A 16005-nucleotide genomic window follows, 5' to 3' on the forward strand; every position below is an offset into this window, starting at 1 on the left:
TTCAGGTCTGCCTACCATGCAACTTCAAGTGCTGTGGGTCCTCCTGTTCAGGTCTACCTACCATGCAACTTCAAGTGCTGTGGGTTCCTTCTGTTCAGGTCTACCTACCATGCAACTTCAAGTGCTGTGGGTTCCTTCTGTTCAGGTCTACCTACCATGCAACTTCAAGTGCTGTGGGTTCCTTCTGTTCAGGTCTACCTACCATGCAACTTCAAGTGCTGTGGGTTCCTTCTGTTCAGGTCTACCTACCATGCAACTTCAAGTGCTGTGGGTTCCTCCTGTTCAGGTCTACCTACCATGCAATCAAGTGCTGTGGGTTCTCCTTGTCTAGGTCTACCTACCATGCAACTTCAAGTGCTGTGGGTTCCTTCTGTTCAGGTTCCCCATGCAACTTCAGGTCTACCCAGGTCTACCTGCAACTTCAAGTGCTGTGGGTTGCTTCTGTTCAGGTCTACCTACCATGCAACTTCAAGTGCTGTGGGTTCCTTCTGTTCAGGTCTACCTACCATGCAACTTCAAGTGCTGTGGGTTCTCCTGTTCAGGTCTACATACCATGCAACTTCAAGTGCTGTGGGTTGCTTCTGTTCAGGTCTACCTACCATGCAACTTCAAGTGCTGTGGGTTCCTTCTGTTCAGGTCTACCTACCATGCAACTTCAAGTGCTGTGGGTTCCTTCTGTTCAGGTCTACCTACCATGCAACTTCAAGTGCTGTGGGTTTCTCCTGTTCAGGTCTACCTACCCATGCAACTTCAAGTGCTGTGGGTTTCTCCTGTTCAGGTCTACCTACCATGCAACTTCAAGTGCTGTGGGTTCCTTCTGCCTTCCTGGACTATTCTAGCTATAGGCTAACAGTCTGGGTCCTGGGTCATTTGGACATATTCAGATCTCTGCTTCCTAACCTTTTCCTCTCAGCTGCTCTGTTTTAAAAGGGATACGTTCAGTAATTCACAACTTAATGCTAGTGGTATCCTTACCCTGATAGAAGTCTATGAGCCAGGAGAAACTGTGATGATTGGTTTTTACATTACTTAAAGGTGTTCTGGCAACACTTTTTGAACATTTGCCCCCATCACTCCCAATGATTTTTAGCTGGCAGAGGATAGTTAGGTGAAGTTTATATTGGCTGTTTAAAGAAATTCGAACCATGGAATACAGTTTCTCCAGGCTCATATAGATATATTCACGGCAAGGAACCATCTGACATGAAGTTGTAAAATACCGAAAATATCCCATGTCATTACATAGATACTTATCACCTTTTAAAGGTAAAACTGCTTACTAATAAATCCCTCTTACAGGGTCAGAAGACAGGGTGACACTTGGCACCTAAGCAGCATTACTGGCAGGGTTGATCTTCCAGATCTTCATTTGGTGTCTGAACAAAAGTCATTTTAGAAAAATTGTTAATGAGCGACTATCAACAACAAGTGCCATCCCTAACAGCTTCTTCTCAGGGCTGCAATGGTTTATTTTTAGGGCAAACTTGTTTTCTCCTGAGCAGAATAAGCTGGAGATTAGTGCATGTTTACCCTCACAAAACCATGAACACAACCTGACAGTCAGGAGATGACCTGTTATTAGTCACCTGTATAAAGCTGCATGCTGAGCCTCCTTCTCATAGTTAGAATGAGAAGGAGTTATTTATTCAAGGAGAGCTTTTACAATGCTTGTCTACACGGTAAGAGAGTGTCAAAGATTTTGATTTTGCTTCGTCTTTGAAAAAGTAAATTGTGAGGCTATTATCCCTTCGCAAATTGCAAGTAGTCCCCTTTGGTAAATGGATAAGACAATAACAGTTTAATCTAAATCAGAGGTGATGTTCCCCTGGAATTGAAACCAAAGAGAGGGGAGGAGGGCCACTTAACTGGGATTCAAAATGAACCGAGGGCCTTATCTTCCCCCTATGCCTGCTCGGTCGACAGTAATAACATCGACAGTAATAACATCGCAATGACAAAAACATTTGTGAATCACAGCTAGTGGAAGAGATATCACAGATGCCGATATAGATGAAGACAATAGATGATGTTTACACCAGCTATATTATCTCTATTACAGGGTCCTATAGAAAATACCACAGCATGACATCTATACAGTGAACAACACTGCCAACTGTCACTTACACACATCACGTCACGCACTACCCCACACGGTACGCGCCTAGTCACTACAAAAAGCTACCAGCCTTCAATAGTAAGCCACTTTTGGTACAATTGCAAAAAGGATATCACAGGTTTTTTTTGTATTGAAGTTTTCTTTTCCAGTGTTTCTATAAACAACGCCAGATGCTCGTCTATGCATCAATACAAATCAAGAACTCTAAGTCAACGACTTCTAGAATACGCACACGTTGACAATTAAACAGTAAAGCTTGTTGTGTGAATATTATTTAGGAATATGTGACCAGCCAGTTCACATGTTATTACATACGCACAAAAAAAACTACTTATTTACAAAACAGTTCCAACTTATTTACTCGATGGAGCACAAATTGAGTTTTAAATGATTTGAGGATAAAAAAAAAATTGTCCTCCCAAAGCATAATCATCACAAGATCTTGTAAAAACATTCTGCTTCTCAGATACTGGAGAAAGAAACAATCTTGTAATCCTGGAAGGGCATTGTCAACTCCAACATCACACCTATTATTATTATAATAATTATCATCCCATACCAGGCTATCCTATTATTTTGCAGATCAGATTGACTCATTCCACTTACATTAAACTATGTCACTTCCTATTTTTCAGTGCATGTGTGTATTATTGCATCTCCTGTTGGTAAAATTCTGTGGCAGGCTGACCTGAACCTAAATAAATGCTCAACTTAACAGAATTTCCTGTTTAGTTTTTTTGACCAACTAAAATCACATGAACTGGTCTGATGGGTGAGTTACTAGTCCTTACTGAAGGTTGCTCACAAGACATCAATACCATACAGTGCATTTCCCTCTTCTCATAGTCAGTGCATTCTAACAGGCCCAGGCTTGTTGCTTACTGCAATCACTCTTTCTCCACTTGTGATACGGAGAGGGGCTAAGAACTTGAAGCATAATGCCAACCGGGTGTGGCTAGACTGTTGGTGGCTAGTAGTTATGAAAGAGTGCATTTCCACATCACAACCCTGTGTCGGGACGGAAAAGACTCAACGAGGGGCCATCTGTAGGAAACAAACAAACACTCAAACACTTAGTACCATGTACAGAAACACACAACTTCCAACACCAGATGGAGTGACATCAATTATGGATTGGGCTGCGTCGTACGACCTTCCTGGACTCACGTGACCTTTAACCTTTTGGAATCAGTATGTGAAAATCCACCATAGAGGAAGGATGTGTATAGTCCAGCGGAGGCTCATTGTAATGGCTGGAATGGAATTCATGGAACAGAGTCAAACATGTGCTTTCCATTTGTTTGATACCATTCTGTTTATTCCATTCCAGCCATTACAATGAGCCCGTCCTCCTATAGCTCCCCCCACCAGCCTCCTCTGGTGTATGTATTTCTGCTTGTACAGTGCCAAGGCAGAATGGAAGTATGGTTTATACTACTAAAGGCTGTCTGATAAGGGTTGGTGTGGCCTCTGCTGCTGGCCAATTGAAAGAGTGTTACTAGCTGGTACAAAGATCTGGGGGTTGTTGTGTGTTCTGGCCCAAAAGACAAACAAGGGAACTAATCCTGTGCTCCATGATGATACACTGACTATAGTACATGTTGTTTCATTAGTCTGATAACTCTCCACGCCGCCCAGCCCCGATACTACGACCTGGCTCCCGTCTTGGACTTGATGATGGTGATGACGCTGGTGGCCGTGGCCACCTTCCCAGGGACCAGGGGCCCCATGACCCCCCGACCCCCTGGGGTTAAGGCAACGGCCGGGCTGCGCGCCACAGTCCTGGCGAAGCTCTGCAGGGCCTCGTACTTGGAGCGCAGCGAGTCCAGCTCCACCTTCATGGTGGCGTTCTCTGTGGCCAGCTTGTCCACCTCCAGCTGCAGTGCCGTCTTCTGCTTCTCTAGCTCCTCCTTCTGGGTGACCCGCTGACGCGGCAGCTGGCGGCGTAGCCACGGTTCTTCAGGGTGCGCCTCCGCTGCTTGAGCTGCAGGATCTCGTCCTTGGTGAGGCCGCGGAGGTGAGCGTTGAGCTCCCGGACAGACATGGTCACCAGTTCGTCGTCCGTGAGGCTGGTCCCATTCTCCCCTGGCTCCTTCTTCACCTGAGAGGGAAGTGAAGGGGGGGATGATTTGATTCATTTTGAAGGTAAAACATTTTCAGTAAAAAGTACAAAGCCCAGAGGATAACTCATGAAAGCATTATACAGCAGTTATTTTCAATGTGGTCCAAAGAGCAGGGGAAAGGGAGGGGATGTGGTCAGGAGGAGGAGGAAGGGGGGACAAAGAGGGAGAAGGAGGAAGAGGGGTGATGACAAACAAACAAGTATGACTAGAGTACAGATGGTAAGAAGAACATACCTTTTCTCCCCACACTGACAGTGTAAGAGAGACAAAGGTTAAGGTAGGGGTCTATGTACTTCTTTGGTTAGTTTACCTTCAAGGCTTTGTTTCCCTTGTTTGTAGTAGTCATGCCACGAGAGCCGCTTCCAACGACACCACTTGTTGGTCTGTGGAAGAGAAGAACTTCAATAAGAATCCATATAGCCAGAGGAGAAGAACAGTGAGGTTTCACATCAAATAGAGAAGAACAGGAAAGGTGTTCAAAATAATCTCTTCCTCTAACTCAGAATCCAATGGAGGAAAAGGTCATTGAGAAGGGACCTTGGAAATTCTCTAATACGGTTGAGAAAGAATGGAGGAGATTGTGCAGAATAGAGGAAAGGCAAATTGTGACGGAGCCAATCGTTTTCAGAGATGGAGCAGAGACTTCAGCTCTTCCTCTAAAAGTAACAGGCAGGCCAATCAGTAACAGGCAGGCCAATCATTTGTGCAACTGTGAACTAAAGGACAGTTGGCATTTGACGGTTTGGCACAACTACAGCAGTAGCGACTGTCACTTTGATTTATTAGAAAACAAAACCATCAGTGGGGAACTTCCTCCACGAGCCAGCAGGCAGGAAACACCTCAACTGATAAAGTCCCCATCTTACTGTATGTACCTCAGACTACTACCTCAGACAAACAGCTCTAACACACACACACACACACACACACACACACACACACACACACACACACACACAGAGAGAACCTACTGTATGTAACCGGTCCTGACACCTCGGACTAACAGCTCTAACACACACACACTTTAGAACGAACTCAGTCTGGGAAAAAATTTTAAAACACATGTAAAAGACAAGCGTTTATTATTCGACAAGTTCAGGTAGTCCATCCCCGTTTGGTGACTGATGAATAAAAGATGACTGGGGAGGGAAACTGTATTCTAGTTAAGTCCATCCTATTCAACTATTACTGTACATATACTATTCTAACCTACGTATTCTTCAAATAAAAGATATATTCTATCCACAGTGTCTATACATCCCATCACACACACATACAGCGCATTCTGAAAGTATTCAGGCTCCTTGACTTTCTCAACATTTTGTTACATTACAGCCTTATTCTAAACTGGATTCAAAATATTAAAAAATCCTCAATCTACACAAAATACCCCATAATGCCAAAGCGAAAACAGGTTTTTAGAATTGTTTTCAACTTTTTTTTAAATTAAAAAACAGAAATACCTTATTTACTTAAGTATTCAGACCCTTTGCTATGATACTCGAAATTGAGGCCAGGTGCATCCTGTATCCATTTATCATCATTGATGTTTCTACAACTTGATTGGAGTCCATCTGTGGTCAATTTAAATGGTTAAATGATCGGACAGGATTTGGAAAGGCACACACCTGTCTATATAAGGTCCCATGTTAACAGTGCATGTCAGATCCAAAACCAAGCAATGAGGTTGAAGAAATTGTCCGTAGAGCTCCGAGACAGGCTTGTGTCGAGGCACAGATCTGGAGAAGGTTACCGAAACATTTCTGCAGCATTGAAGGTCCCTAAGAACAACGTGGCCTCCATTCTTAAATGGGCCTTTGTCAGGGAGATGACCAAGAACCCAATGGTCACTGACAGAGCTCCAGAGTTCCTCTGTGGAGATGGGAGAGCCGTCCAAAAATGACAACCATCTCTGCAGCACTCCACCAAATCAGGCCTTTATGGTAGAGTGGCCAGACGGAAGCCACCACTCAGTAAAAGGCATATGGACAGCCAGCTTGGTTTGCCAAAAAGGCACCTAAAGGACTCTCAAGATTCTCTGGCCTGATGAAACTAAGATTACACTCTTTGGCCTGAATGCCAAGCGTCATGTCTGGAAGAAACCTGGCACAATCCCTACGTTGAAGCATGGCGGTGGTAGCATCGTGCCGTGCGGATGTTTTTCAGCGGCAGGGACTGGGAGACTAGTCAGGATCGGGGGAAAGAGAAGAAATGGGAGAAACTCTCCAAATACAAGTGTGCCAAGCGTCATATCCAAGAAGACTCAAGGCAGTAATCACTGCCAAAGGTGAGAGTGCTAGCCTACTGGTGGTGAAGAGATAGAAGACAAAGAAGAAAAGCAGGAATCCATAGGAACAGAATATTACCTGTAGTCGGGTTGCAAAGAGTCAGAAACTTTCCGGGAAATTTTCCATGGGAATTTAAGCCCTGGAATTTTGCATAAATTATATATATTTTTTAAGTCAGCTTATAACAGTGAACCTTTGTGGGATATACATTAGGCAATTCCAGATCTTGTGGCATATTTTGGTTAAACTATCCCCAATTCAATGGAATTGAAACCCTCTGCATGCACAGTGCATTCTTCCATCACATGTACAGCTGATTCTCAATATCTTGCACACAAATAAGATGCTATTGAGTCCACACTAATACACTGTCTGAGCCAAGGACTACATGCTTTCTGGTAAGTTCTGATGACAATACTGTATGGGGTGAATATATTTTATGACATATATTGTTTTTTTGTTAACTAGTAAATAGTAGCCTACAGCAAAGTGTGTTCAAATAATTTCTAACTTGTGAACAATTTCTGCTAGCTAGTTTTTGCTACCATGTGGGTTTTAGCTTGCTTGAGCCTGCTGAGGAGTGTTAATTCACCTGTTTCCATACACATTTTATTTTAAACAACTCCTTTTGTAAGATAAAATATTTATCTAACTGCTTAACTATTTATCTACATGGAATTGAAGTTGTTTTTTTCCTCATTTTTTCTAATCTTCACAGGAAAATGCCACAGGCACTATCTGATGTGTGGAAACATTTGCCTGCAGCTAATGTAGAAGGAAAAGCTGAGAACATTTGCAAATACTGTGCCAAATCATATGTGAAGAAAGCAACAAATATGCTGTAACTCACTTTAGGCGTAGTGGGTGCGGAGTCAGGTGCAGGAAGCACAAGGTAGAGAACAATGTTTTATGCCGGCACAGAGAAAATCACGGCAATACCGGGCGCACATACGAGACCGGCCCAAAACCAGGACCCAACCCGTCCGGAGGAAAAACAAAGGGAAACGCACCACCACAAACATACACAGAGGACAAATAAGCCCGCACAAAGAGCAGGCAGGCCTTCCCGGCTTAAATAGGCCAACTAAAAACCTAAACAAGAAACAGGTGAAACCAATAAGACAAAACCAACAGAAAAGGAAACGGATCGGTGGCAGCTAGTAGACCGGTGACGACGACCGCCGAGCGCCGCCTGAACGAGAAGAGGAGCACCTTCGGTGGAGTCGTGACAGATGCAGAATGATCTGGCCAAGTGCATTAAGTTCCCTCAGCAATCACAACAAGCAACCTCTGACAAAGTCCCTCACTTCTATTCAAGGTGAAAATTATGAATCAGGCACCTTATCGATAGCAATAGCTTATGGTCCTCCTGGAAAATATTTTTTTGACTCAATGGAGGAATGTAGTCAGATAAATGCTGATGAATGTCTTGCTTGAGCTGTGTATGCAACTGGTTCACCTCTGATGCCCACAGGCAATGTGTATTGGAAGAGATTTCTGAATGTTCTTTGCCCAGCATACACCCCTCCAACCAGACATGCTTTATCTACTCATTTGCTGGATGCAGAGTTCAACAGAGTTCAAGTGAAGGTCAAGCAAATTGTACAGAAAGCAGACTGTATTGCAATCATCTCTGATGGGTGGTCGAATGTTTGTGGGCAAGGAATAATTAACTACATCTCCTCCACCCCTCAACCAGTATTCTACAAGAGCACAGACACACGGGACAACAGGCACACCAGTCTCTACATTGCAGATGAGCTGAAGGCCGTCATCAATGATCTTGGACCACAGAAGGTATTTGCACTGGTGACAGACCAAGCAGCCTTCATGTTCGCTGCATTGTCTAAAGTGGAGGAGTCCTATCCTCACATTACACCCATTGGCTGTGCTGCTCATGCATTGAATCTACTTCTCAAGGACATCATGGCACTGAAAACAATGGATACACTCTACAAGAGAGCCAAGGAAAGGTTAGGTATGTGAAGGGTCATTTTATTTTTATTTTTACCTTTATTTTACTAGGCAAGTCAGTTCAGAACAAATTCTTATTTTCAATGACGGCCTAGGAACAGTGGGTTAACTGCCTGTTCAGGGGCAGAACGACAGATTTGTACCTTGTCAGCTCGGGGATTTGAACTTGCAACCTTTCGGTTACCAGTCCAATGCTCTAACCACTAGGCTACCCTGCCGCCCCATCAAGTTATATCAGCAATCTACCTCACCAAGCAAAGTGAGAAGAATAAGAGCACCGCATTGAAGCTGCCCAGCAACACCTGTTGGGGTGGTGTTGTCACCTCGTGTTTTACAGTATCCTGGAGGGAAAGGAGTCTCCGAGAAATGGTCATATCAGTCTACCAATATGACAGCCCCATCAAGAGGAACCTCCTGGATGATGCATTTTGGGAGAGAGTGGTAAGCAGCCCGGAAACCCATAGCAGTAGCCATTGCATGGATTGAGGAAGACAAAGCCATCCTGTCTGATGATGACTCTGCTTGTAGATGAAAGAGAATAAATCCGTACTGCCCTGCCCACTTCATTGTTGCTCCAAACTGCAGATCTGAAATGCATCAAAAAGCGTGAACACTTCTGCCTGAAGCCCATACACGCCACAGCGTACATGTTGGACCCCAAGTATGCTGGCAAGAGCAACCTGTCTGGTGCATAGATCAAAAGGCCTATGGTGTCGTCTAGAGGTCGATCGATTATGATTTTTCAACGCCGATACAGATTATTGGAGGACCCAAAAAACCCGATACCGATTAATCGTTTGATTTTTTATAATTTTTATTTGTAATAATGACAATTACAACAATACTGAATGAACACTTATTTTAACTTAATATAATACATCAATAAAAATCTATTTAGCCTCAAATAAATAATGAAACATGTTCAATTTGGTTTAAATAATGAAAAAACTAAGTGTTGGAGAAGAAAGTAAAAGTGCAATATGTGCCATGTAAAAAAGCTAACATTTAAGTTCCTTGCTCAGAACATGAGAACATATGAAAGCTGGTGGCTCCTTTTAACATGAGACTTCAATATTCCAAGGTAAGAGGTTGTAGTTAATATAGTATTTATAGGACTATTTCTCTCTATACCATTTGTATTTCATATTCCTTTGACTATTGGATGTTCTTATAGGCACTTTAGTATTGCCAGTGTAACAGTATATCTTCCGACCCGCTCCTCGCCCCTACCTGGACTCGAACCAGGAACACATCAACAACAGCCACCCTTGAATCGTTACCCATCGCTCCACAAAATCCACGGCCCTTGCAGAGCAAGGGGAACAACTACCCCAAGTCTCAGAGCGAGTGACGTTTGAAACACTATTAGCGCACACCCCGCTAACTAGATAGCCATTTCACATCGGTTACACCAGCCTAATCTCGGGAGTTGATAGGCTTGAAATCATAAACAGCTCAATGCTTGAAGCATTGCAAAGAGCTGCTGGCAAAAACACATGAAAATGCTGTTTGAATGAATGCTTACGAGCTTGCTGCTGCCTACCACAGCTCAGTCAGACTGCTCTATCAAATATCAAATCATAGACTTAATTATAACATAATAACACACAGAAATACGAGCCTTTGGTCATTAATAGGGTCAAATCCGGAAAACTATCATTTTGAAAACAAAACGTTTATTATTTCAGTGAAATACGGAACCGTTCCGTATTTTATCTAACGGGTGGAATCCATAAGTCTAAATATTGCTGTTACATTGTACAACCGTCAATGGCATAATTACGTAAAATTCTGGCAAATTAATTCGCAACGAGCCAGGCAGCCCAAACCGTTGCATATACCCCACTCTGTGCAATGAACGCAAGAGAAGTGACACAATTTCACCTGGTTAATATTACCTGCTAACCTGGATTTCTTTTAGCTAAATATGCAAGTTTAAAAATATATACTTCTGTGTATTGATTTTAAGAAAGGCATTGGTGTCTATGGTAAGGTACAGTCGTGCAACGATTGTGCTTTTTTCGCAAATGCGCTTTTGTTAAATCATCCCCCGTTTGGCGAAGTTGGCTGTCTTTGTTAGGAAGAAATAGTCTTCACACAGTTCGCAACGAGCCAGGCGGCCCAAACTGCTGCATATACCCTGACTCTGTTGCAAGAGAAGTGACACAATTTACCTAGTTAAAAGAAATTCATGTTAGCAGGCAATATTAACTAAATATGCAGGTTTAAAAATATGTACTTGTGTTTTGATTTTAACTTCTTAAGGTATAGGGGGCAGCATTTTCACTTTTGGATAAATAGCGTGCCCAATTTCAACTTCCTGCTACTCATGCCAAAAATATAAGATATGCATATTATTAGTAGATTTGGATAGAAAACACTGAAGTTTCTAAAACTGTTTGAATCATGTCTGTGAGTATAACAGAACTTATGGAGCAGGCAAAACCCCGAGGACTAATCATTCAGATTTTTTTTTTGAGGTCTCTGTCTGTTCAGTGAGTTCTCATTGGGAAACGATAATTCAAAGGCACATGTTTGCAGTTCCTACCGCTTCCACTGGATGTCACCAGTCTTTGGAATTTGGTTGAGGTTATTCCTTTGTGCAATGAAGAAGTACGGATATCTAGGAACTGGGTAACACTGTTGGTTTGTTGTCTTCCTGTATTTAACACAGATAGACCCGTCTTCAATTTGATCGATTTATTAACTTTTAAAAATACCTAAAGTGGTATTACAAAACTGGTGTGAAATGTTTTGGCAAAGTTTACAGGTAACATTTGAGATATTTGTAGTGGCGTTGCTCAGGATTGGAAGCTGTGTTTCTGGATCAAACACGCCAAATAAATGGACATTTTGGATATATATCAGCGAATTAATCGAACAAAAGGACCATTTGTGATGTTTATGGGACATATTAGTGCCAACAACAGAAGCTCGTCAAAGTGTAGGCATGATTTATATTTTATTTTCTGTGTTTTGTGTAGCGCCTGCAGGGTTGAAATATGCTACTCTCTTTGTTTACTGTTGTGCTATCATCAGATAATAGCTTCTTATGCTTTCTGCCGAAAAGCCTTTTTAAAATCTGACATGTTGGCCTGATTCACAACGAGTGTAGCTTTAATTTAGTATCTTACATGTGTGATTTAATGAAAGTTAGATTTTTATATAATTTTATTTGAATTTGCCTGCATTTTCCCTGGCTTTTCCTGGCTTTTGTCCCCTATCCCAGAGGTTAAGCTGAAATATTGGCATCTGAAATGTTTAAGGTTAGGAATTTAGACAACGACAAACATACCTTGAATACGCACCGCATCGATTACTTATGCAACAGAGGACACGCTTTCCATTCTTGTCATTTGCTGCCCTTGTTTTTGGAGAACCTGACCTATGACCTCAGTCAAGCGTTTTTGCTAAAAGAGCCATTTGTTAAATTTGCAATACGTTACTTCCAAGAGATCTTTTAGATAGACTATAGTATTCAATAGTTTGTCCGGGTCTCCAGGACGTCAGGAGATACATTTCAATACCATCCACTAGGGGCAACGTGAACACGTATTGCGCTTAGGCTCCGAGGATCGCGGGGTTCAATCCAGTACTTGGCACTCATTAACCTCTTGCATCTATGGGGGCGCTATTTCATTTTGGATGAAAAACGTTCCGATTTTAAACAAGATATTTTGTGCAAAAGATGCTCGACTATGCATATAATTGATACCATTCGAAAAGAAAACACTCTGACGTGTCCAGAAATACAAATATCTTCTCTGTGTGCCTAACGTGAGCTTCAGGCAAAACCAAGATGACTTGGCATCCAGGAAATGACAAGGATTTTTTTGAGGCTCTGTCTTTCCATTGTCTCCTTATATGGCTGTGAATGCGAGAGGGAATGAGCCAGCCCTTTCTGTCGTTTCCCCAAGGTGTCTGCAGCATTGTGACGTATTTGTAGGCAGATCGTTGGAAGATTGACCATAAGAGACCACATTTACCGCGTGTCCGCCCGGTGTCCTGCGCAGAAATTGGTGCGCAAAAGTCACCTGCCAGTATTTTTCCATGGGGCACAGAGAGAGAAGCAAGCTTCCTTGAACTGCATGTCAATGAAGAGATATGTGAAAAAACACCTTGAGGATTGATTCCAAACAACGTTTGCCATGTTTCGGTCGATATTATGTAGTTAATCCAGAAAAAGTTTCCCAACGTTGTAGGTGACTGCATTTTCGGTTTGTTTCGGTAGCCAGCGCAATGTAGAAAACGGAACGATTTCTCCTACACACAGACGCTGGGAAACACTGCGCATTTGGTATGTGGCTGGGAGTCTCCTCATTGAAAACATCAGAAGCTCTTCAAAGGTAAATGATTTTATTTATTTGGTTATCTGGCTTTTGTGAAAATGTTGCGTGCTACATGCTACACAAAATGCTATGCTAGCTTTGCATACTCTTACAAATTAGTCAATTTCTATGGTTCAAAAGCATATTTTGAAAATCTCAGATGACAGTGTTGTTGAAAAGGCTAAGCTTGAGAGCAAACGATTATTTTAATTTTATTTGCGATTTTCAGAAATCGTTAACGTTGCGTTATGCTAATGAGCCTGAGGCTTAGTCACAATCCCGGATCCGGGATGGGGAGTTTCAAGAGGTTAAATAAAGGTGTAAAAAAAATTCCAAAAATACCGATTTCCGATTGTTATGAAAACTTGAAATCGGCCCTAGTTAAATCGGCCCTAATTAAATCGGTCAATCCGATTAATCGGTCGACCTCTAGTGTCATCACCACCCTGTCTCGCCACCTTGGCCTGGATGAGGGCAAGGATCTTGGCAGTCTGGCGAAGTATACTTCCAAGCAAGGGCTTTGGGATGGAGATGCAATATGGCAGTCGTGCCAACATATCTCAGCCACCTGGTGGAAGAGACTCTGTGGATATGAGGCTCTTTCCCCTCTTGCCTCCACCATCCTCCAAATCCCACCAACATCAGCCGCCTCAGAGCGCAACTGGTCCTTGTTTTGGAACACACACACCAGAGCACACAACAGGCTGACCAATACAAGGGTTGAGAAATTGGTGGCCATCCGGGAATTTTTTGGGCTTTTTGAGCATGACAACGTGCCATCCTCAACAAGGTTGGAAAGTGACAGTGAAGATGAGGCCTCAGAGTCTGATTTTCAAGAGGTGGACATTGAGGAGGTCCAAGGAGAAGACATGGAAGCTTGAGAGGAAGACAACCCAAAGCTTTAGTCTATAAACTATCATTTTACAGATGTATGTTGAAAACGTTTCTGGGAGATGCGATGGATCATTGGGGATCATTCAATATTCCCTTTCTTTTGTTTTTCAGTGAAATCATCCCATGTGAACAGTTGACTCATTTAATTAAAGTTCAATTCGTAACTGAATAGTTTTTTCTTTTCTGTTGAAAGGATTTGAATAATTTGCAATTATGTCTACTTGTGATAAGGTAAAATGTTTCTGTTTCTATGTGATATGGTAAATATATCCAATGCAAAAAACATAATTTAAATGCTATTAATATTAATTTACATATATTTCTGTTAATTCCCATGGAAAATTTCCACCTATGAATATTCCCCAATATGTGCAACCCATCTGTAGTATTCCGGAACCCCTCCCAGCTGAGCTGGTCCACGGTTAGTGTGAGCCTTGTCACAGTGTCAGAGGGTAGCAGAACACACACTTGTGACTGAGTAGAGCAGTGGCCCTTGACGACCTGCTTTACTCAACACAGAGAAAAAGCTGTGTCAGCACCACGGCATGCCGAACACACACACACACACACACACACACACTATAAGCTCATTTACACAGGGTGTGTGAGAGTAGCGCTTGGCTGTGTGTGTGTGTACGTGTAATTCTGATGGCTAACACCTCAGTTTTGCAAATAGCTGTAAATATGTGAGACGAAGCGTGAGAGGATGTGTAGACTACACACAGCAGAGACGATGGAGAAACAGAAAAAGACAGAAAGAGAGATGAGTAGTCGTTCTGAAGTGCGGCCAAGACGTTGCCATGGCAACAACAGGGTGGGGGGTGAGTGGGGGGCTACAGGTGGAAACGACAGCTCACCTGAGCCAAACGGGATGAGACGGGCCACTTGTTAAAAATGACCTGGATATGACACCATCACACAGGCAGTGGAGGAATGGAACACAGGGTCACATTGTGGCTCGCATTCTTGATGCTTCCCTTTCAAATACCTGCATGGAATAGCCTAACAGTGTTCTCTCTCTCCGCTAGCTAGTAGGCTAACCCCTAACAGTGTTCTCTCTCTCCGCTAGCTAGTAGGCCAACTCCTAACAGTGTTCTCTCTCCGCTAGCTAGTAGGCTAACCCCTAACAGTGTTCTCTCTCCGCTAGCTAGTAGGCCAACTCCTAACAGTGTTCTCTCTCCGCTAGCTAGTAGGCCAACTCCAAACAGTGTTCTCTCTCCGCTAGCTAGTAGGCCAACTCCTAACAGTGTTCTCTCTCTCTCCGCTAGCTAGTAGGCCAACTCCTAACAGTGTTCTCTCTCTCTCTGCTAGCTAGTAGGCCAACTCCTAACAGTGTTCTCTCTCTCCGCTAGCTAGTAGGCCAACTCCTAACAGTGTTCTCTCTCTCTCCGCTAGCTAGTAGGCCAACTCCTAACAGTGTTCTCTCTCTCCACTAGCTAGTAGGCCAACTCCTAACAGTGTTCTCTCTCTCTCCACTAGCTAGTAGGCTAACCCCTAACAGTGTTCTCTCTCTCTCCGCTAGCTAGTAGGCCAAGTCCTAACAGTGTTCTCTCTCTCTCCACTAGCTAGTAGGCTAACCCCTAACAGTGTTCTCTCTCTCCGCTAGCTAGTAGGCCAACTCCTAACAGTGTTCTCTCTCTCTCCGCTAGCTAGTAGGCCAACTCCTAACAGTGTTCTCTCTCTCTCTGCTAGCTAGTAGGCCAACTCCTAACAGTGTTCTCTCTCTCCGCTAGCTAGTAGGCCAACTCCTAACAGTGTTCTCTCTCTCCGCTAGCTAGTAGGCTAACCCCTAACAGTGTTCTCTCTCTCTCGCTAGCTAGTAGGCCAACTCCTAACAGTGTTCTCTCTCTCTGCTAGCTAGTAGGCCAACTCCTAACAGTGTTCTCTCTCTCTGCTAGCTAGTAGGCCAACTCCTAACAGTGTTCTCTCTCCGCTAGCTAGTAGTGCCAACCTCCTAACAGTGATTTCTCTCTCTCCGCTAGCTAGTAGGCTAACCCCTAACAGTGTTCTCTCTCTCTCCGCTAGCTAGTAGGCTAACCCCTAACAGTGTTCTCTCTCTCTCCGCTAGCTAGTAGGCCAACTCCTAACAGTGTTCTCTCTCTCTCTCCGCTAGCTAGTAGGCTAACCCCTAACAGTGTTCTCTCTCTCCACTAGCTAGTAGGCCAACTCCTAACAGTGTTCTCTCTCTCTCCGCTAGCTAGTAGGCCAACTCCTAACAGTGTTCTCTCTCTCTCCGCTAGCTAGTAGGCTAACTCCTAACAGTGTTCTCTCCTCTCCGCTAG

At 43.3% G+C, this 16005-nt stretch overlaps 1 protein-coding gene and 2 pseudogenes across 1 annotated transcript in view; 1 reads left to right on the top strand and 2 right to left on the bottom strand.

The window, feature by feature from the left end:
• LOC135553853 (metalloproteinase inhibitor 2-like) overlaps nucleotides 1-791 on the bottom strand; it is an 11497-nt pseudogene extending 10706 nt beyond the window's left edge.
• A 2854-nt stretch (nucleotides 792-3645) lies between these two features.
• Nucleotides 3646-4685, bottom strand: LOC135554684 (transcription factor MafG-like; annotated as a pseudogene).
• Nucleotides 4686-6915: 2230 nt separating this feature from the next.
• The window catches only part of LOC135553854 (palmitoleoyl-protein carboxylesterase notum1a-like), an 18588-nt gene continuing 9498 nt past the window's right edge, over nucleotides 6916-16005 (top strand). The window contains exons 1-3 of the mRNA XM_064985785.1: nucleotides 6916-6925; nucleotides 8227-8415; nucleotides 9087-9188. Coding sequence (XP_064841857.1) covers nucleotides 6916-6925; nucleotides 8227-8415; nucleotides 9087-9188 — 301 coding nt within the window. The remainder of the gene's footprint in view (nucleotides 6926-8226; nucleotides 8416-9086; nucleotides 9189-16005) is intronic.

This window comes from Oncorhynchus masou, chromosome 14, assembly GCF_036934945.1.
Source record: "Oncorhynchus masou masou isolate Uvic2021 chromosome 14, UVic_Omas_1.1, whole genome shotgun sequence".
NCBI classification, from domain to species: domain Eukaryota; kingdom Metazoa; phylum Chordata; class Actinopteri; order Salmoniformes; family Salmonidae; genus Oncorhynchus; species Oncorhynchus masou.